We start from the raw sequence: 23,853 nt of genomic DNA, 5'->3' as shown, positions 1-23,853 counted from the left end.
AAAATCATTGTAATGGAAAGGACACAGGACAGTCACAGGGTCCTTTCCTCCTTGTCACTGTTTTTTTTTCAGGGAGTTTAGAAAGCCAGTCAGAATTAGTATGCACTCCTCAGCTTGTCTTGTAGCAAACATGCTAAGCAAACCAGAAGTGAGCCAAATCACTGCAGGATAGCATGCTGTACCACCCAGACTGATGACCTTATTTAGCTTGGAGTAGTCAATAAGATCAGGTCGGTGTCTGTGGATAAGTGCACATAATCCAAGTCCATCTTTCCAGCTTTACAATAAAAAATAGAACGGAAAAAGATTAGTTAATAAAGTCATGGCATTTTACACTGATCCTTTTTCAAGGCCTAAATTAAGTAGAAACTCTCCTGTCAAATTCTGACACATTCTGTCAACTCTCATCCCTTTGAGCTTTTCTGTTACTCTGCTCCTTTTCCTGTAGTACATCTCTTACTCTACACTCCATACACACAGAGGGACTCCACAATACTTTCTAGACAGTGTACATGATGTACAACAGGTCCCAATTTCAGTTGCTTTATTTGTGCAGTGTTCCAGGATTACACATTCATTGATGAAAGTGAATAATCTCCTATTACACCTACAGCATGTTTGTGAAAAAAATAAAAGGAGAGCAGACCTGCAACTACTTGAATTTGCTGAAGAGACTGGCTTTTTCTGTGTCAATTATTTCAGACAATTTTAATAGCACAACAATGTCATGCTCATAGAAGTAAGAAGTCATAAATCAGCATAGTTTATTTAAAACACGTCACACGTATGACAGCTTCAATCTGAGCTCTTACACTTCAGTGTGACTTCAGGACCACTACCTTTTGAGGCAAGAACAGACAATGAATGGAGCTACAAATAACATCTATTTGGAAAGATTATGAGAGGTTTCTTTCAGCCAGAATCAATTATTCTTAGAGATACTTTATGGAAACACTTCATGCAATCACTGGGATTGTGAGTTTGAGGTCTTACCCTGTGCAGTAATTGTGTTTACTAAACATGTTAAGACTCTTAGAATCCCTGTCATGAAGATGTCTGGTTAGGTCTGTCAAATAATAGATCCACCTCCAGTAAAAATGTAATACAATTAAGTAGAAAATGCATACAGTGTATAGTATAAAATCATTCAGAAGGTAAAACTGAATGAAAATGAGCACCAAACTAACAAAAAGCTCTTTTTCCAAAAGGTGTACACTGAAGCAGTCTGGAAAACCCATTGTAAAGTAGCTCTGTAAGAGTTGATCGACCCAAACAAGAAGCAAGATGCTTCAACTCAAGATGTTTTCCCCATACCATTTATTAGACCAGCATACATATGCAAATATACTAAGATTCTCATGCTGTAATTTACAGCATACCTTGCACCCATATAAATCTCTACTGAAATATACCTCTGTACATTCAAGGAAAATAACACATAATTTCAAATCTCTTAAAGACAATGTAGGGGCTGTAAATAAAACAAATTATTTTTATCTGTGGATGCATGTGTGAACTGTACCTTCTCTATCACTACATGGACTTTAGGTGCTGTCATAACAAATTAATTCAAAACACTAGAACACTATAATACAGAGCTCTTGTTTTAAGTACTATAAGGGCTCCAGGGAGGGCAAGATTACATGGTTAAACAGTGCAAATTACAAGTCATATAGTTTAATGAGGTGGGTCACTGGCAGAGCTACAGGAACTAGCCCAGTGAAATCCCAAAACCAGGCAGCCTGCATATGGCCTGGAACTCCCTTTCTAGCCCTTAATGAAAACACAGAACCACAAGGCTGGAGCTTCCCTAAATTTTCCAGCTTAGGTCATGGTCCTGATTTGGAAAAAAAATGTAATTAAAGTGCTGATGCTGTCTACTGAGTGCATTTCTGGCTCTTTATTTATAGTTACATTACAAAATTATAAAGGCTGATTCATCATAATTAGATATTTCCATACTCCACACATTGGTGTTTTTGCCAAAACCAGTCTATAGCTACAGTGGCTTTCATTTGCAAGCAGTCATTTGCCAAGTCACTATGCTGCAGATATTCCCATATACCAAGGACCTCTAACAATGTAATATGGTCATTCTATATGTAGTATTTTTTTTCTTTTAAATGCTATGTAAGCCATGGTAAATAATGTCAAAGGCTAAACAAAAAAAAACTTCGAAGATAAAGCATGAACATTTGAAACTAATCTAGTTAACAGTGAAATTCCCCTATTAAATATATTCCTACACAACTGTAGGAAAAAAATTACCTATAATATTTTAGACTGCTTCTAGCCATTGAAATAATGGAAGTTTACCTAAGATGGAAGTTCTGAATGTTCACATTTCTGTAAGGAGCAGTTTTCCTTTGACACCACAGCAGCAACCCTTCTTTGGCAGAGGTCTCTGTAAAAGACAACAGCGAGTTTAAACAAAAAATAAAAGGAATCATGTAACAAGTGCTTAAGTAATTAATTCTTGTCATCTACAATGTGGTCAGCCACCTGAAACTGCCTGGCATAAGCCAACATTTAATCCTAAAAGATAACTGATACAAATAGCCTAATGAGGTTCCATTAGGACCCAGAAGTCAGCTCAAATGCAACAACTCAGACTACAGTCCCCGCCTGCACAATAATTCTGGGGTATTAGAAGTTTAGGAAATTATATGGGTTAACGGAATGTATATTTGGATAAAAATACCTAATACAAACATAATAGAGCCAGACAGAAAACACTTGTAGTCTCAATTCGTTTGCTTAGGGGAAGGTATAAGTGCTGAACAAATACCTTTATTATCTGAACCCTAAGGGCATCTGAATGCATAAGTAAAGGACATAAACGATCAAACAGACCACTAGGTCCACATTTAATGTCCCACAGATTACGGGTAGAACAGGGTGCTGATCTTGAATGGACTACTTGTGTTGAAAATTGAGACAAGTTTTCTAGAATTCTAGACTTTTCACAGCATAGACTTGATTTAAATAATTTTGTAACTATAACACACATTTGGAGCCAGTTACCAATGAGAGTTAAGAAAAAAATATCCAAAGTGGGGGAAGGGGTGAAATTTTAGAAAGAAGAGGGATATAATCAGATAATATTTGCAAAGAATGGAAGGAATAAATAGTACTAAGAAAGTATGCTGGGAATAGGACAACCATACAAAGTAAGCATAGTTTGAGGCCATGGAAGCCCAGAAACCCACGTATGTATTTATCTCTATAACTGAGAGACATGCCCAGAACTCCTGCATTTAGAAAGCTGACTCAAGGTCTCTGTCAGGATAAGGAGGGTAATTACTTTTTCTCTCCAGAAATCTATTTTGTCACCAGGTAGGGAACTTTCAGCATCATTTTTTGTCAAAAAAAAATTAATTTTTAAAACAGTCATCTCCCTTGGGCACAATTCACATAAAAATGCCTTGAAGAAATTTCCTATTTAACATAGTTGCATTACTATTACCTTCCACTGAAATATCCTGAATAGCAAAGCGAAGGATGATAGTCCAGATCATACCCAGCGTCATTTTCACATTGCCATCAACAATTTCTAAGGTGAGAAAAGAGATAGTAGTAGTTTTTAGACTTTTTTCCATTTTCTCTTATTTTAATCATGTATTTCAGTAAATAATATATTGCATCTAAGACATTTTTTATCTATTGACCATATTTCTTTATCTAGACAGAGTTCATCTGGGTTCTATTTTCAACAAACTCAGGCTTGTGCTACCCTGGCAGTTGGAATGAAGATCACTGAAGCCATGGTCATTTCAGCCCTTCCACACTGAAAGGCTTCTCTCCAGGTAGTTTTAACTGCTCCAGATCTTTACCTTTTAGGCTGACTTTTCTAAGACACCCTGAGGGGAAATTCATTCTTAAGGTCTGAACAACATTGGCTTTACTGCTTTCAGATACAAAGGAACTGAAAAAAATACAGTCTTGCCACAAATTTTAAGAAACTACAGGCCATTAACAATTATTTTTTAATAAAATAGATATCAAAAATTCCCCTATATTATTAAGACCTTTTTGAACATTTTATCTATAGTACCAACACAGACTAGATATGAAGAACAGCTCAAGAGACATAGCACTACCTGAGTCTAAGCTACATAGCTTCCTGCCAAGCAGCTCAAAAACATGGCCACAACGTTGTAATATCTTACAGCTCTGATGCCATGCACATTTATGTATCTTTGATATTAAAAGGGATTTTCTACCTCTGAGGTTTCAATTTGTTTCAGAACTGGTTGAGTCAACCTATAACAGAGGGTTGTAGGAAGGTGCTTTCTCCAACCCTTCTCACATATCCATGGGAGTCCGTTCCACAAGCTAAGTCAGAATTCAGTGCTCCTACATTGTAATATGAACAGTGATACCACTTAAATTTCTCAACACCAAAAAAATGTACAGCCAGACCACTTAAGCATGGTGAAAATGTTAAATCAACCTGAAAAGTATGGTGAGAGACTCAGGAAAACATAGTGAGACTATAAGGGTCTAGTACTAGCAGGGGAGACTGTGGAACAGGGAGAAAGGGAAACTACAGGCTGCCTTCCCAGTCACCCCACACCAAGAGCACTGGTGCAGGAAGGCACCAGCTGCTCTCTTACTTGAAAGTCACCTCCAGCCTTCCTCTAGCAGTGGAGCAGCTGTGGCTGCCTGGGGGCCCACTGGTGTTCCAGGGAAGGAGCAGGAGGAACTTGCAGCAGGAGGAATTTCCTCAATTTAACATCAAATGCCAATAGAGGTGCCAGCAGAAAATGCCGTCTCTCTGCTACTTACAAGATCTCCGAATCCAGGGGCAACTTTTAAAGAGCAAAGCAGCTGCTACCTCCAAGACTTACGATACATGTTAAGTTGCAGCAGTATGTGACACAAAGCTGTCATCTGAACCTATGGAATTAACAAATGTAGTAGGAGATATACCACCCATCACTATTCTATACTTACTTTTCTTGTGTGATAACCCAACTTGATATATGAATGGCTATTTTTCAGATTTCCCATTTTGGTTCTGCACTAATTTACCAGAATTCTTACCTCACTTAGCCTGCCTTCCATGAACTATTACTATCCTATTACTCCTGAAAGTCCTCAAGTCTTTTCAAATTTCAGAACTAAACTCTCCCAGCCAAAAAAGTCCAAATGGCGATTACGGCATGTAGCTAATTCTCTCTACTCCTGCCTCCTTGGTCAAGTATTTAATTGTATTTTGATAGGATGTCTGATACGTATATACGGTAAAGAATAATTTCTTCAAATGTAAAATACATGAGTTTAAATACTCAGGAGGCATTGCTGATTGTCAAGCAATCAATTCATGGATTCGCCTAATCACTGCATCATTGGTTTGATTTACATACCCATATGCACACACAGACAGAATAAAAGAGCAAGAGAGGGACTTTTCTATGTTGTGCCTCAAGGAGACTTTTCAAACAATTTGCCAGGTTTGGTTTCTTATTATCTACTGCTAGCATAACATACAAAAAAGGCATGTATAAAAGACAGGAAAATATCTAAACAGAAGGAAAACAAAGTTGCTAAATGTTGAAAAGTATCAGTGAGGAAAAAATACCTATTCAATCCTATCATTTTCCTCTACAGGTCAGTAAAAAGACTTCAGTATTTTCTTCACACTGTCTGCTTGCTCTGGGAGGAATACAGTTCCTATGTCTCACATACACAAAGCTACAGCTTTCTGGAAATAAAAGCTCTTGCTGGCCTATGAAGACAGGAAAGGAGAGAAGGGAAAGGGAAGGGAAAACAATAAAAACTACCTCAAGAGAAAGCTAAGCAAGGCAGTGTGGCAAGTTCTCAAAGGTTTTAGGGTCATTTGTTCATTCTGCTTTGGGTTTATTTATGTATTTTTATTCTAACCTCCTTGTAGCAGATTCACAGATCATTTGGATCTTTTTTGATTTGATTTCTCCTGCCCCCTGGAAAAGCAATACATTTCCCCTGCAGAATAACAACTGTAAAAGAAGTGTTTCCTATTAACAAGATACTTAGCTGTTGTGTTTCTCCATATCTCAGTTAATTTCTTTTTGGATGCAATTACCTTACAAATGGAGTTATTGCACTTCTTAAAGCTTAAGGGAAAACTTCTAACTCCTGGACTGTGCATGGCTCATAAGGACTACCTTCACAGCTTTTGCTTTAGCTTCTTGACTCTCTAGTCTCATTTCATCACCAGTGGAGAGAAAGACTCTTCCACAAGGCAGATTAGAGTAGCTAAATCAGACTTCTGCACAGTTAAAGGTGATCACCTGTCTCTGCTACACTATTCCTGGCTCTTTAAAAGTACTAAATTGAGTTTTGTACTAGTTTCCTACAGGAATCACAGTTTAATCTTTGTTTTGAGGCCCCATTTTAAATACCAGTTGGTCTCCTTGGGCCTACACGCTATACATCCCTCAGCATGTCAGGTAATAAAACATGATCCTCAGCAGATTTGGATGCAAAACTTTCATGCTTTGGAAATTAAAAAGTATTCCAAGCATCCATGTAACTCAGAGAATGCCAAGACAGATGGATGCAGACAAGCCCATATACCCGATGCTTACACACAGGGACAGTGAGTTAAGGGGTTAAGGACTCTGATAACAATACAAGCTTAAGGAGCCTGTCCTCTGCCTTCTTGCTGGCACTCATTCCATCTTCATCCTAAAATGACTGCCCAGTCAAGAATGCTGAAAAATGTAACAAAAGACAAAAAAGAGTTGAAGTGTGCTTTAAAACCAGATCAGGTTGCTGATCCAGCCTCCAGCATAGCTCAAGAAACAGTTGTCAGCCTAAGTGACAGGGTAGGGCTGGGCAGTGTGGGAGCAAGTATGCAGGACAAGGGGGCACAGGGACTCTTTAAACATGTACTGGTGCCAGAGATCCCACACTGTGAAACCATACCCAGTCAGATGTGATACTGCATTGCTGCATCAGCACGGCACTGTGCCTTAGATAAGAAATTTAGTAGAGGGGATGTAGTAAATTTAACAGAGCACTGAGCACGTCTGGGCCAGACCTGGCTTTGTGTTCAGTCTGCTTAGAGTAGGAGTGGAAGGCACACAAATCGATCTGCTCCTGCCCACATGGATGTAATCTAAAGTGCGTTAGCAGCCATACTTGACATAGTGCAATGTCTTACAATGACAGGATCCTCTCTGCAGCTAAGATATGACAGTAGCAGTGGATTTTTCTCCTGTGCTTCCATCCAAGAATTTAACACATGGCTTTTAATGCTAACGAATGAATTTTTGCTTCTAATCCCTCCATTTTACAGATCAAAAATTCCAGAAACAGGCAATAAAAGCCTGCAGCACACCCAAGAACATCACCTTAATCTCCTGGCTCACTAAGTATGGCCTGCTGTTACATGCAGGAAGAAATATTGAGTATATGGACAGACATGACCTTACAGCAACTAGCTGAGAAGCTGGAAGAATTTACTGCCTCTTGTTCCTGCCTCACTCCCAGAGGGAATTGCCTATTGTGACAGAGCATCTAAACTCATGCCACTTGCTGCCAAGGAGAACAGTTTAAATGAGCTTAATGGCTGATATGAGCCATCCCAGATGCTTTGCCTTCAGGTGATACAGAAAGTGCTCAAGGCTGAGTACCATGGAAGTAATGAGCTGCAATAAGCAGGGCAAAATGAGGGAGATGGGTGTGCAGAGGGCTGGCCTGCTCCTTTCAGGAGCAGATATGACTGATGTGTCTTGGTTTAAATACTCCAGCCTTACTTGAAGGACCTAGGTGTGACAACAGTAGTGCAAACCATAGTACGAACCTGTGATCAGAGACAATCACCACTCTGTCCCATGAACACTCTTGCTACACTCCTATTTTCTGTCATGAAGCCTGAGAGTCCCAGCATGATATGAGACAAACTACCATTCATTTGCTCCACATTGCGTACTCTCAGTATTTCTGCACCAGCGATCTAAATTTTCATTTCCACACATAAATTGTCTCTTCAGTACCCTCTGCTGTCTGTTCAATGCCATGTCACTCTCAGAATAACTTTAATAGCAGAGGTTTAGAGGTAGTGGCATATTTTTCCATCCCACTTCATTTAATTAAGCAAAAGGCCCAGCTGCCCCTGACTGCCTGTACAGCTTATGGAGGGAGGCAGCCACTTCTGAACTGCAGTAGAGCTCTTCTGAGATCTGAAATAGCTTAGGGAACTGCCTGTTTCTCCCCACTGATGGCATATTCCCCCCAAAACATGTTATGTGCCTAAAGACAGATGGCATGGATTTAGCCTCAGATGGGCCGTCCAGTTCAGACTCTAACGAGTAAAGGTGAATTCAAACAACTGCTCTGCCCAGAGAACACATATTTCTTGGGATTTTGGAGTTCTGGATCTAGAAACTGAACACAGTTGGAAAACAGTACCTGAAGAACAAAATGGGCTAGGTCAAACCACTGAGGAATCAATGAATGCTGATTGATCTCTCCACTACTTCTACAGGTGCTCCTATCCCACCTAAGAATTCTCCTGCTTCAGCCACAATTACACTAAACTCCCTGAGATCAAGGTTTGAAAGCCAGAATAAAGACAGATATAAGCCTGGAGAAATCAGAAAATCAATCTTAAAAGGCCTAGGGCTGTGAAGCAATATCTCCATGGAGCAGCTAGTTCTAGACAGACCTTTTTAACCCTAATTAAACAATGAATTGACTTTCATGGGAAGTGTAGGTTCACTTGCAGTGAGAGCCTGCCTTCTTTTGCTTAGAGTTTACGTCTGTGAGCATTTAGCTAGCCAACTGCATGTTGGTATTTAACTACCTGAACGACAGAACAATAAAAAAAATAATAACTTTAGTAAATAACATCCCACCCCACTGTCTTCATATGTTCAGTCTCTCCCGAGCTATCATTTCTTTTGATCAGTCCCTTAACTCAACGTGCAAATTTTAGAAACACAGCTATCATCCACAGTCAGTCTCATCATAAAAGGGGAGTAGGACCCAGCCACCTGGTAGTGATGTCAGCCTTTGTCTTAACTGAATAATACCTCCTGAAGGTTAAAAAAATGTCCCAGACTGGATAAAGCACACCCTAGAATCCAACCTGATTTCTAAAGGAGCTCCTTGCTTGTAATAATGTGTAAGAAAAACATAATGCTCTGAAAGAAGAAGTCATTATGTGAACACCCACTGAAACACAGACAATTCAATTTAACACTGAAGATAAACTGATCTTAGAGACCATTTATACCCCATCTCTCTCCAGGTGTCCACAAATTTCCACCTCTTGTCCTTTCACAGATATAAGTCAGCAATCGATATTAATGGATTTTTGAGGCATTCATATATGGAGAATAGCCCGTGTGATTTGGCCAAGTGTCTCTGTCAGACATCTTTGCCATGTGAAGGCCTAGGATCTAGACACAATGCGTTATCAAGCTCTGTCACATACCTTCTGCACCAATTGACACAAGTTTCACTCCTTTGCTGGCAATATAATCCAGAGCTTTGTTGACATTAGCGATTTTATGGAAGCGCATCTTCCCTCTGTCTGGTTTCGGTAGTCTTTCCCCTGCAGAGTAACAAATGTAAAGGGTTTATTGTTACATTCACCTGGCTCCCGACACACAAGCGATTAGAACTCAGGAGTGAATGTGCCCTGAACACTGTCTGAAAGCTAGCAGTCGTTCTAACAGGTATTTTTCTGAAAGCATGTCATAGGTCTTTAAACAACACCCCAAGGAGAAAATTCAAATGCTGAAATATCTGACTTAGACTTCTCTTGATATAGCAGTAAAACCAGGGTAAATTTTTATCTTTGCCCTAAACATAGAATCATAGAATAGTTAGGGTTGGAAAGGACCTTAAGATCATCAAGTTCCAACCCCCCTGCCATGGGCAGGGACACCTCACACTAAACCATGTCACCCAAGGCTCTTCCAACCTGGCCTTGACAGGTGAGTGCTTCTTGCTACCCAACTTCTAGGTCATTGCCCCTGTCTGTGGTAGAGTAGCTGAATATTAAGAAGGCAGGATGTGTTCACTGTTTTGAATTGTTAACCAGTTTTGTTCTTTAAGTGTTTCAGTTAGCATGCTGTAAATACATAACAAACTTCATTTCAGCCAACCTGAGATAACTTCCAAGAGGAGCATCAGTTTGAGGCCATTTCTGAAGTCCTCCTCAATGTTCTCAATCTGCGTGCCCGCTTTCCTGAGGTGGGAATTGCACCAGGCTGTAAATGTCTGTAATAATAATTTAAAAAAGAATCTTATCAACAAGGCATTTTCTGAAACAATTGCTAAGCCATGTGAGTAAAAGCTGCATCTGAGATTTCCACTACTGCAGTCTTAAAATTTGGATGTCCAACTCCCATTAATTTTTTACACGTTGCTGAGTTCAAAATTCTTATCCCAGATGTTCACGAAGATGCAGAGTTGCTTGATTAGAAGCAATATGGTAGATTCTGCTCATAAATGTATCCTAAAAAAAAAGATTTGCACATAAAGGCAAAAGTTATCTAATAGTTATTATTACTCAACATTCTTTGAGCACATAATTTTATGTCAGGACTTATCTGCTACACATTCTTTCTGGAAGGAAAGATTTATGTAGTATAAAGGAAGCTCTGTAACAGAAAAATGGAGGCAATAGCAAGCACAGAGGCAAAAAATTCCACTACCTGAACTCATGATAAACAGTTCTTCTACAGATTATCTATGCCAGGGGCAAATAGCATGCATTTCTCCCAGGCAGGAAGTTGTGAGAACACTCTTTAGGATGAAGTAACTGAAGAAAGACTTCTCTTACTTGCAACTACAGTGAGAAACAGAATGCCTTTTGAAAACATGGACAATTAGAATAGATTTTGAAAGCTTACAATAATTCAAGTGCAGAAGTTTTGCATTCAGATCTTGTAGCTATGGGCTGCCTTACCAATGGTTTTATTTCTTAACTGTATGGTTTTCAGAAAACTGCTACAGCTTCAGGAAACACACAAATGCAGGGAAATAGGTCACAAAAGCAACCATGCACATTTCCCTCTCCATGCAGAATAACCAAGTCTGCTTTAACTTGCAGAGAAAAGCAGAACTAACTCCATTGATATACACAGGTCATATATATGTTACCTTTGTACGAATGAAATAAAAATATGGGCTAGTAGGAAATGTAGTTGTTAAAATCAGCCTTTTTCAAATGCCCACTACTTCTCAGCCTTCTGACAAATTCTCCTTGCTTTTCAGTTAAGATACAGAAAAAAAATTACTAGGTATTTCACCAGGTATTTAACTCTAGGTATACAACAAGGTCATACATTTTGGTAAGTTAGACTTCAGCTTCTTAAAACTGCCACATATTTGGAATTCTCCTTCCTTTGATATTTCAAATTACCATGTTTTAAATATTTTTTTGCCATGGTAATAATATTATTATATTATAATATATAATTCAAACATTGTTACCATGATTAAAAAGATGTAATGTATTTAGTTTTTTTTAAATAAAATACATTCTAAATCCCCATTGTCAAGATGAAATTTTTGTTGGCTTTTTTCTTGCCTGTTTTTTTAAGCTATTTAATTTCTGACCTTTCAGAAACAGAATAAGAAAGGCAAAAACTTTCCCTGAAACTGACCCTCATAAATTTTAGACAGATTTCATACCTTAAAGAAGATATAGATTGAATTTTCAAAAATGGCTTATTCTTGAAAATGCAACTTTCTGCTGGGTTACACTCAGTTTATGCAAAGAACTCATGTGCAGCTTGCTCGGCTCTTTTCTCAGAGCTCCTACAGTGACAAGGAACAGCTTGCTAAACTTTAGTTTTATCCACTTCTATCTAATTGAAAGGAAGAAGCAAGAAGTGCTATGGATATTGGGGAGCTGTTCAGTGAAATCCCTAATTCTTGATATTCAAAGGGAAGAGAAAAAAATAGTACTGGAAGTGGATCTGGGCGGTTTCTGTTGACCTGCAGGGGATGAGTTGCAAGTAGAAGCATAAGAAAATCTTTGCATGTACAGATGAAGATAAGTATAGCTGCACTGAAGCACCTCTGCAAATGTATCTATTCTAATAAAGGGATATTAGCTTGAAAAGCAGTCACTCAGGAAGGTAGAACTTTTCCTCATTTTAAGGCAACTAGCTTTACTGAGGGAGACCTGAAATCAGTGTATCAAGCAACACAGCAGAGATACTAGGCACCTCTACCCTCAGGGCTCAACATGATGGAGTCTTAGGATAATATTTGGTTTGGATCATTATAGGGGTAGGATCCAGTTTATAAGATTAATTTGCCTGCCTCAGGCAGTATCTTGTTCTAGTGATAGAAAGGTTTAGCACCACATTAAGTCATCTGTTAATACCAAAAAATTATAACAAGTATCCTTGGAAGGAACAATGTTATGGTAATACAGAAAAAACAGCTGAAAGAACACAAGGGTAAATGCACATGAACTTTGCATGGCAATTTGGCAAAAGTATTAGAAAGCTGAACCAGTAAATGCATGAGCCTTTCATGAATTAAGGTTAAGTGATGTGCTTCTCTGCAGATACTATTTAATGTATTTAATTAACAGTTTAATGGCAATGACCCCACCGGTTGAGCAGTCTTAAAATACAAATCTGATTCTTATTGTGAAGAAAGCTACTTCTCAGTTTCTTAAGGAAAAATGGAACCAGGCACTCCTTACCTTATATATGTATATATAAATATATATATATAAGAGCAAATTAGAATTTTGTCCACCTCTAATCTCACTGCGGTCCTCTACTTTGCCCCTACAACAGCTGTCTCAACTTACTGGGTGCCACACTGATACACAACATAAGTTTTACCCAGAGATCACAAAGTTTTCATGTATTTTAAATAGTTTCTCTTGAAAACAGACATTTTTATGGCACTGAATTTGCTGAGAAACAAGCTCTCTTCTGAACCTTGTTCATTTTATGAAGACACTAAACAGCCAGTGTTGCTATGATATAAACAAGGAAAAGATGCTACTACTGCTGAGTCAGAGTGTTTTCAGTAAACAGTTTGATGACAGTCACTGGTTTTATGGGCTGCATTTTTATATCTGCAGGTTATTTAAGATTCTTTCCAGTAGCATTGGAGTTTGTCATCAATATTGTAGTATTTTAAAGGATAAACTTGGAATTAGCCAGAAAGCTTCCATTCATATGAAGTTCTGCTGAAGCACTCTGTTGTGTGTGGATTCTTTACTTAGACTATCTGTATCTAGATAGCCTAGATTATCTTCTGTATCTTGAATATGAGACTTAGATCTTTTATATAAACCACAGTTTCTTAGAGCTTTCTGTTTCACCAGTGCACCAGGTCATGAAATGGTGCTATCCCTTCATGACAGTTGTCTTGAGCCTCATGGGAAGTGTTGCTGCAGTACATTACAGCAGACTCTCGGCATGTGGCTTAATAGCTTGATGCCTTACAAACTGGCTTACTCTCCTGGGACCAGACATGGCTTCAGGAATGCTGCTTAAGGAAGTGTTTACTATGTTTCAGTGATGCAACCCATAAGTGACTCTATTAAAGCGACTGCAAAACTTAACTTGCAAATTTTAACAGTTTCCATAACCCACGTTTTACTTCACCATCATCCTTCTATTCTTGTGACACCACTTGTTCTCACTGCTTTGGCTTTAACTAACAATTCTATTCATAGCTATTAAGAAACAATTCAAAGCACGTTTAAGTCAGGGAGATCAAGATACAGCCAGCATGTAGTACGCCACAAATTTGTAATCCACTGAGATTCAAAAGCTATTAAATGACTTAGACAATGCAAATTCCTTTTTCTGCTGAACTGTACAGCACATTTCAGAATATCAGATTGACCAGAGAAACAAGGCAGGACAGAAGGCACCAAGCCGAATACCAGGAGGGATACAAGTAAGTGCCTAGAAAGCTAGGCATTTCTTTTTATAATGTATTTACCATAGGTGGCTGTACTAACTTTAAAAATAAATAAATCACTTTTTCTCCTTTCCAAAGTTGTTACTAGAGAAGAAACTTTGCTGGCATTCTTAGACGAGAGACCACAGAAGAGAGGCTGCGGGGCAGGAAGCCAAAGAATTTGCAGTCCCACAGGTAAATGTTCTCTTAATGCACTATTAATTATCCACTGCTGTCACAGGTCTATTTTAGAAAAGCTAACTCTAGAAAAGGGAGTGCAGTTTATGTCTTATGCCCGCTTTGCCTCATTATGAAGAGTGGCAATGGCATATTCTCCATAATCTGGATTCATAAAGCTGTGACAGCAAAGTGTGTACCTGAGGGGAAAAAGAAAATGAACTATACCTGGTAATTTACTTGAGCCACCTAACTTTACAAGCCCTTGACAAGTAGGAGTGCAACCAAAGGGCAGAAATAGAAGCTATCCCTAATCAATTATCAATCAACTGCAGCTAATTCCAAAAAAAAATAACAGGGTACACCCATTCTGTGCAAATATTTTTTACACATGCACAGTAAAGGAATATGCTTCGATGGAAAAAGGTGGTTATCTCTAAGAGATGAATTCTTCTACACTCCTGAATAAACCCACACATCATTTTTATGTGAGTGTAATGATAACTTACTTTTGATAATGCTTCAAAGCCAGAAAACAAGATGCTATAATACTAATTTTCATATGTGCATGTGATAATAGGGATAAAGAGAATTGAGAAGGCACTGGTAACCACCCTCTCCAAAACTGTAACCCGTCAGTGGGCCACAAGACAACTTGTTCCCCCTGCTGAAGATTCAGGGCAAGTTTGGCACCTACCGCAAGTCCAAAATGTACATCACCAAAACAGCTGCATACCCTGCACAGGGACATGTACAGGGTACATGCCAGGAAGATCTATTTACTTGCCCTCAGAACTGAAATTGAGAAGTGGATCCAGCCCAATAGAGGATTGCAGACCTGTATCCTATTTTGTACCTATGTCTCCTAACTCTCTCCATTGCAAATCTATTCCTGTCTGCTATAATATTTACAAGTTTTAAAATATTGATTTTAGAAAGCATGTGTCTGCTTGTCTGTGATGCTTCCAAAAAGGCTACTAGCCCACATGAGTCATTCAGGTTTGAGTTTCTGGACTTTCTGTAACATTTACATAAGAAAATAAAGACAAAATCCAATTTTTACCTGAGCTATGAAAACTATTGCATTTATAGGAAACGTGGTACTTCCTGTATCTGTTAAGTACAGCAGAAGCACAAGTCATTTCAAGTGGACCTTAAATTCTAACACCCGGGGCAGAAGACACTTAAAGAAAACTAACTTCAAAGGTAAACATTGAACACATTTATATACATACATGTTATCCCTGATTAGCTCAGCCTGATAGAGTTGTTTCTTAAAGCTCTTCTTTATAACTCTTCTTCTAAAGTTTTTTTTCTCTCTAGCTAGCTGAGGGTCTGCATTACTTTTAGGCTAAATGGGATACAGTGATTCACTCTGTAGCTATACAGAACATTACTGGGCTCTGAGCACACGGCAATGGTGTTACAGGAAGAGCTCTGCCAGAACATTCCCACTAGGCCAGACTGAGGTTCCCCCTTGAAGAATTTCCCATCTGTCTGTTATCCATGTTTTAAAATACAAGTTGTGAACCTGCAACATGATCTCCTGGCTCATGTAACCACACAGTGCTCTAATGACTGCAGGATCAGGGCTTTTCTCTGGGCTTGGGCTAGGGTCTGTGTTGGCTCCCATTCTTTCAACTATTTAATTCTGCTCCCAAAAGAAGGGGCATTAAGGTGACACACAGCAGAAAATTGCACAGCCTTTATTAATCAGCTTGATGTGAACCAATGACTATGCATGTATCTTTTAGATGTTCCTAGAACATCTAGATTGGCTGCAGTTTTAGCATATTAGGTGCAATAACTTATTTTTATGAAAATAAATAGACCTTTACAGTTTGTTGGTTTGAATTATTATTAACTGCCCCCTTGCTCTTATTTCCCCTTGCTTCAATGCATTGGTACATGTTATTAAAAAAGCTGGAAGGACTATAAAAGGAGAGGTGGTTCAGTAGTACAACTTGATCATGTCAAAACAATTCGTAGACAAAATGGGATTTTAAAACAGAACACACCAGAACACAGTAACAGCTCAAGTGAAACACAGTGAAAGGATAATGAAGGCTGATATGAAGGCTAAAATAGGGGAAATGTTTACTGTGTTCCAAAAGGTCTTTAAAAGGAAACCCTCAAATCATAGGCAGTATGTTAAAGCCAAATTCCTGGGAAGAAGAGAGAGGATACCATGAAACTGGCTAAAAAAGAAGTCAGTAGAAGCTTTATCACAAGCCCCCCAAATTCAAAGTTGGGGAAATCCTTCCCTGCTTAACCACATCCATATATATAGCTGAACAGATGGTGTCAGAGGTGACATGCCAGCATACTCTGCACTGTCAGCAGATCTGCTCTAGTAACTAAGGCAACTTTCAGTTCATAGAACCATAGAATGGTTTGGGTTAAAAGTGACCTTAAAGATCATCTAGTTCCAATCCCCTTGCCATGGGAAGGGACAACTTTCACTAAATCAGGTTGCTCAAAGCCCCATCCAACCTGGCCTTGAACAATTTCAGAGATGGGGCATCTACAACTTCTCTGGGCAACCTGTGCCAGTGCCTTACCACCCTCAGAGTAAAGAATTTTTTCCTAATATCTAATCTAAATCTCCCCTCTTTCAGTTCAAAACAATTCTCCCTGTCCTATCACTACAGGCCTTTGTAAAAAGCCCCTCTCCAGATTTCTTGTAGGCCCCTTTAGGCACTGGAAGTTGCTCTAAGGTCTCCCTGGAGCCTTCCCTTCTTCAGGCTGAACAAGCCCAACTTTCTCAGCCCGTCTCCACAGGGGGGGTGCTCCAGCCCTCTGATATCTCTGTGGACCTCCTGCTGACCTGCTCCAACAGGTCCACATTCTTTTTATACTGGGGGCCCTGGAACTGAATGCAGTTCTCCAGGTGTGGTCTCACAAGAGTGGAGTAGAGGGGAAGAATCACCTCCCTTGATTATTGGTCATCCTTCCTTAATTTTATCATTCACAGCAGACATTATCAAAGGGATGCATTCATCACACAGGACACTGCACATGTCTTGGTAGCACTCTGCAATTTGCTTGCATGGAAAAGCATGGGGAGACCTCAGCCCTTACAAAGCAGGTGGCCTAATCCTACAAGAGTCTAGGGTTTCCCATAAAACATGCAACCCCCTCCCAGCACTGAATGATTGCACGTCTGTTTAACACTGCTCACTATTAACTAAAAAAACAGAGCATGTAAATATCCCTTCAAGAGTAATTTGGCAAGGCTGAACCCTGGTAAATGTCAAGATTACTGAGCCTTTTGTTACAAAGTGAGTGTTGCTCTTATTTTCAGAAGAGATAAGAAGAAAGGTTACTTTGTCCCATTGGACTAAAATGGAAGAAAACTCAGGAGGCAGCAGGATGTATTGGAAATTCAGCATGGTCACTGCCTGCACTGCCCTCACCTCAGTTTTTTCTTCTTAATGGAAGAACAGGAAGGAAAAGAAGGAAGAGAAGAGGTTTCACAAGGTGTTTGGAGGGACTAAACCAGTTAAAATATTGCAAGGTTTATTAGGAGTAGACCCATAATGCCTTTATTGTATCACCTAAGATAGCTGGAAATAGAGAAGTTTTCAGCACAGAAGCTCATCTTTATGTGTGAAAGAGAAGTGTCAGTCTAAGCATGAAAATTTAGGTAAGTGTTCAGACAACTCAGGACTTAGATGGACCATCAGTATAATGCTACAACAGGTCTAGTCCCCTTTGTTTTTCATTACTGACACCCATATCTGAAAGTTTTGCATGTGCAACTTCTCAAAATACATGCAGCACCACAGGGCTGTCCACTTTAGTGTTTTGATCAGTTTAAAATAATTCTGTCTGTTTTAAATGTATTTCAATCAGAAACATTGGTGTTTTAGAAGTAAAAGCATATGCAATGTTTAAAATCCTATTTGAAGCTAAAAAGTGTCCAGGATCTGAGGTACAATTCTTGTCTAAGTCTACTTTTCATTTTTGGAATTTCAAGAACCACTCAGATAAGAGAACCCTGCTCAGGAAAAAAAAAACAACACAGAAATAAAAGAGGCAAGGACACTATTAAAATCTTTAGTAAAAGCGTAGGCATGCTTTTATCTTGCACTACAAAAACTTGCAAGACATCTTTACCTGTTCTTATTTTTACAATATAACTTCAACTTCTGCAGAATCCAATCTTATATTTGAAAAATTAAACTTCCAAGGACAAGCAATAAAAAAATACATGTGTGTTACCTTTCTAAGCCAGCATTTTGGTACGTGCATGCCCTCTCCTCATGATTTTGCCTATCTAGCCATTCTTCCTAGTTCCACCAGCTAAGCTATAGCATTTTAAAGGTTGCCCCCCCAGCAGGATTCTACAGCAGCAAACCTCTTTTACATCACATAGCTAAGCTGGTTGCAAAAGCAGAGAGCTATTTATCTAAAAGCAAAACTAAATGCAAAACCATACAAGGGGGCAAGGGAGAGAAATAAATGTTTAGCAAGTCTGTGTTTATTCCTACGAATGGTAGGTAATGGCTCACTATTAAGTAGAAGGGCTTATTAAGTATACTTCTGTAGGAAGCTGCCCTGAAGCATTTCCTGTAGTACTCTTCACTTACAGCAAAATGAAGGGTCTGTGGGCATGTTTCATGACAGAGCTACAATTCAAACTGATCTTAACAAATCAGGGAAATTACTTGAAGAAAGCTGGATGCAGATTAGCAACAAGTCTGAAGTACTGCCCTCCTCCACTAACAAGAAAGTGCAAAAACACAGGATGGAGAACTGCTGGCAGGGCAGTAGCACTGAAGAAGAGGATCTAGGAGTAACAGCAGATCACAACCTAACCTGATTAAAAAAAAGTTGTGCTGTTGTAAAAGGCAAATACAATATTGGAATGCCTCCGTAGAAGAATGGTGTATCAACATCTGAAGTATTTTTTCCAATCTCAATACTGGAAAGAGATCAGCTGTAATATTGTCTCCTGTTTGGGGCATGAAATTCAGGAAGAACATGGACCAGTTGGAGAGAAGCCACAGAACAGCCATGAAAAGAGTAAAATTCTAGAAAACTTCATCTATGAATAACAGAACCATTGCATGGATTCAACCATGAGGAGTTTGAAAAGAGAGTAATATTTGCCTCAAACATTTAAGAAGTCACAGCAAAGAAAAGAATACACCAGTTTTCTGTGTTCACTGAAGATAGAGCTTGAGATAGATGGATGGATGGATGGATGGATGGATGGATGGATAGATAGATAGATAGATAGATAGATAGATAGATAGATAGAGACGATCTTAAAAAACCAACGAGGAAGATTCAGATTAACTTTTAACTCTAGAAACATCCAAGTACTGGAAGAGACTGGCTGGGTAAATGTGAATTCTTCTTTTTGAACATCATCAAGAACAAGTTGGATAAACATGTCAGGAACAGCATGATTATACTTGCTCCTGCCCAAGAGTAGGACTAAATTCTTTTCCAGCCATACTTGCTATGATGTTCATGAAAGATTTCCATCCTAACTGGCATCTACACTGCAGTGCTGAAAAGGGAGAATAAGCAAGAAGACTCCTTACAGATTCTGTGGCTGAGAAGCCCTAAAACTTAGTTATATGTGTTATCCAAAGACTACAAAAGAAGAAGTCAGTCAGCAGCGGAAAGCATCTCCCTTTTAGGAATCCAAGCACTTGGCATGCAACAGATAGCTGCAAATTTTGGTTCTGTCAGCATGTTCTTTCTACGGTGATCCCCATTTCCATCTCCTACTTTCATATGACCCCTAATGTCCCTTCACAAAAAAAAAAAAAAAAAATATATATATATATATATATAATCTTGGAGGAAATTTGTCATGGATATGGGAGAAACAGAAAGTAAAAGGGTGGAAGCAGAGAATAAATAAAAAAAAAAAATAAAAGAGGAAGATTCAGAATCACCAGGCAGCAGAGTGTTCATGGAAAGTTAAACTAAATTAAAATGAAGGGTTAAAATGAAAGTGGATTCAATGATCTGTTCTATAGGTAGACACATTTCCCAAGGTGTGCATTATGATCCTGGAGAAGAGATCCTGACACTTGTACTTTCTCCCCAGCTTTGTGACAGCCTGTAAGTAATTTAAGACTTGAATTTTAACAATGTTTTTGTCCTAAATGCTAAGCATTTTGTGACCCATGATTCTTCATATGGGACTATAAGCTTAATGGGAGCAGATGTCAGCCATAGCTGAGTATTTTTAAGTGTCCCACTTCGGTATTCAAGGATAATAATAAACCCACCATATTCCACAGTACTATTGTGGGGGAAAAATCACCATTGCTTTTGAGGTGCTCAAATACTACCCTTAAAAAAGCCAAAAAAAGAGCTAGTAGCAAGAAAGTTGACAAACTATAAATGCCTTGTCATTAAAGAACTTTAAAACTAATCAGAAACAGAACCTACTGTGAACAGATGGAAAACAACACAATTACCAACATCTTCAACGTTTGTTCTCAGTCATCCAAAGCTAATTCTACATTTAAAAATTAAAGGTAGGTGTTTAGCGTGAACCAGTTACTTACTACTGTAAATCTAGTTCTTGCTACTTATCTTTTGTTTCTTAAACACTTAGTGAATTATGAAATGTGCCAGCCACTTAAGTATGGAGAAAGAAGTTGCTAAGTGAACTGTTATAGAAGAGCAATGTCTGTGAATAACCCCAGAGATGCAATCTGAGAAAGCATTTTCACATGCAGAAATTGTTTTAGCTTTCACCTCTAGGCTGAAAAGTCACTGTTGCTACCTCTCACTAATAAGGTAAGTTTTGGGCACCTCCAGTGAAGCTGCCATTTCTGGTGGATTAAATGATGGGGACACCTGTCCCCCAGAGAGCTAAACTGAGAGTACAACTCACCTCATAGACATTACCAAACAGTCTGCGTGTGTTAGCAACCTTGTCACTTATTCACCTGGCCTGGGTTCAAAACGCTGACCTAAAAGTGAAAGGTTCCCCCAGCCATGCATTCCCAACCAATAAATTAAAAGTCCATCTTCAGTACAAGGTTATCTTTCATCATGAGTTGGGGGGTAGGAGTTATTAGACTATTCCACTCAAAAGGCTTTGCAATACTGATACTTCTAATGAATATTGTGACCACTTTGCAAAGCAGTGACGAAAGTCAGGGGGTTTACAAGTCAGCTTTTTCTTGAACGTAAATGACTATTTTTGCTGTAGTGTTTCTCCATTCACATCATATGCTTGAATCCTTGAGGAAATATGATCACAAACAGCTCACAGGTAATACTCTTTGTGAACACTTTGTTCAAATGAGAATATCTGGCTGTGTTACAGCAGCCCTGGAGTAACAGGGAGTAATTCAGTGCTGCTTGAAATGATCTTACCTCTTCATCTTCGATAACAATATGCATGACATCATTTACAGTTATACACCACCTTTCTGATTACTTTCTTTGCCTTTATGTAAAAAAACAGGTATGCTAATATCTTGTTACACTAGAACTAATACCTCTGTCAGATTACATACCATTATTCAACGCTTTAAAACTCTCAACGTACAAGATTAGCACTACAGAATGGTAAATAAGTGGTATAATCTATGAAGGAAACATAAAGTTCTCAAATCACAAACAAATTTCTGAGTTATAATAGCCCTCAGATTGCTTTCTCTAATGAGAGTGAAAAGACAGCAAGTAAAGACTCAACATTTGACTTCTTGCTTTTTTTGTACGACTTCTTTCAAGTAGTAAAACCTCTCACACATCTGTCCAAAAACTTCACCCCACAGCAGAGGTGGAATGTAAATATGCCCCATGGACTAAGAGCTCTAAATGCAGAATTAGGAGGGCGCTGTTCATCTCTCAATTTGGTTGTGCAGTATTTTACAGTCTGATGTACTTTTCACAAATTTGAAATGCTGTAGCAAATGAAAAAACTTATTTCACAAGCCTCAAAAAACAAATATTGTTGAGAAAAGTATCTGTGAATCAAGCATATTCAGAATACAATTCTTTAAATGAGATTAAAGCTTTAAAACCAAAACCAAACAAAAAAGGGACTAAAAGAGCAATTCAAGTATGCATTTTTGAATAATCTATTTTTGGTCAAGGATTCTGTTTTCTTTTGTTTTCAGGTGTTTATTTCATATTTCCTTTAAAGGAAACGTTTATGAACATGCTGATCTCTTTCAATAGGCCATACTGTTTCTAGCATTTAACAATTTAACAATAAACAGATCATGGTAGGTTTGGGGTTTTTTTACATGTAACTGCCAAATTTTGCCTTTTAAACTGTCTCCTACTGAAATCTGTAGAAATAGAGCAGCGTTGCCCACAAGGACTGTACCACAGTACTTCCATACAGCATGGCTGGGAGTGTACAGCACCTAGAACCTCTGAGGACTGCCAACTATTTGCATGGCACTGCAGTATTTTCCCCTAATGGGGTAACCTAACTTTAGAGCATACTAACATACATAACGTAGTCTCTGTTCTAATACACTGCACTTTGCAGACCTTGAATTTACACTAGAAAACCAAATAATTCTAACACTGCAACATGAAGTAGTATGGCTATAGTAACTAACACCTTACACAGCATTCCTGATGACTTTACACCACAAAACTTTACAGTGCATATCTACAGATAAGCCACTTCATACCCAGTCATAGGGATTCGCCAATGCACAAAGTTGAGTGCAGCAAAGAATCATTTCACACATTTTTGTAAAACCTTTAATGGACTCTATCACCCATGCAACAAAGACTGCATCTTTGCATTTATATAGAAATATTCATCTCTCAAAGTGCTGCCCAAAAGTTACCTTTCCCCAGCCAATCATGTAGGAAACTAGGGACCTAAGCAGTGAGCTTGCAGAGCAAGTGTAGTACTGCTAGAAACTCCAATGTACTGATGCATGGTTGCTTCCACATCTTTCATGCACACTCTCTCTCCTGCTCTTTACAGGTTTGTGAACAAAATCAAAACTCCTGATACTTTTGAAGGCATACTCAATCAATGGAACAGTGAGCTATTTGCATTCTGGTGCTTTCCAGCTCGCTTCTGAGCAAAGTGATATTTGGGAGGTTTCACTATAAGCACTAGTTAGACAAAACCACATTTAAGGCACATTTTTTGGATCTAACTACTGAAAAACTAAGAAACACAGTGCAGAAAAAGGTACTTAGTATGTCATGGAATCAAAACATATACAAAAAGTCAAACCGTCATGAGGTCAAAAGAAATCCATTCATTGCAACATGGCTCAAAAGGAGCTAATTCTGGAGCACTACCTTCCATGCTCAGCATTTCTACTTCACAAGAGCACCAACAAACTAGAAGGCATCTTCCAAAAAGGATTCACAATGAAAATGCCAACAGGTTTGGAGGAAACTTTCAACAATGATAAAAGATTTGAGACCAGTTATTTTTCTGGGTTTTTATCTGTCATCTATATTCTTTTCCAATTGGCCACATATTTGCTATTATGGAACAAATCCAATCTCTGTTATATTTGCCTCTTCCCATGGAGAGTTCAAAGCCAAAATGTCCCATACTGTGCTGGATCTGAAAGGGACAAATCTGCATGTGTGCTTTACAGGTGGAGTCTATGCCCTTCATACTGCCTGGGGCTTTCTCTCAAGTATATTAAACAAAGAAGATGCATTACCACTACCCTGTCGGTGCCAAATGAGCTTTCTTATAAAGAGATCAAATCTTCTATTCTCCTTTCCAGTCTCAGGTCCTCCTTCCTCCAGCTGTGCTCTACAGTGCTCCTGTATGCAGAGAGGGCTGGCTAACATTTTTGTTTCAGCAGATAC

At 38.7% G+C, this 23,853-nt stretch overlaps 1 protein-coding gene across 4 annotated transcripts in view; it reads right to left on the bottom strand.

The window, feature by feature from the left end:
- Nucleotides 1–23,853, bottom strand: part of ACTN2 (actinin alpha 2) — a 68,081-nt gene that overhangs the window by 33,245 nt on the left and 10,983 nt on the right. For 3 of the 4 annotated variants that reach the window (XM_061365721.1, XM_061365722.1, XM_061365720.1), the window contains exons 2-6: nt 10,104–10,218; nt 9,428–9,547; nt 3,467–3,553; nt 2,317–2,404; nt 199–277 (exon numbers count right to left, since the gene is read on the bottom strand). In XM_061365721.1, the coding sequence (XP_061221705.1) occupies nt 199–277; nt 2,317–2,404; nt 3,467–3,553; nt 9,428–9,547; nt 10,104–10,218 (489 nt within the window). The remainder of the gene's footprint in view (nt 1–198; nt 278–2,316; nt 2,405–3,466; nt 3,554–9,427; nt 9,548–10,103; nt 10,219–23,853) is intronic. The other variant, XM_061365723.1, reaches the window with a different exon arrangement.

This window comes from Neopsephotus bourkii, unplaced genomic scaffold, assembly GCF_033783945.1.
Source record: "Neopsephotus bourkii isolate Nb327-2 ecotype Australia unplaced genomic scaffold, CSIRO-AGI_Nbou_v1 NB_1292, whole genome shotgun sequence".
NCBI classification, from domain to species: domain Eukaryota; kingdom Metazoa; phylum Chordata; class Aves; order Psittaciformes; family Psittacidae; genus Neopsephotus; species Neopsephotus bourkii.
This window is presented reverse-complemented; position numbering and strand designations above follow the sequence as displayed.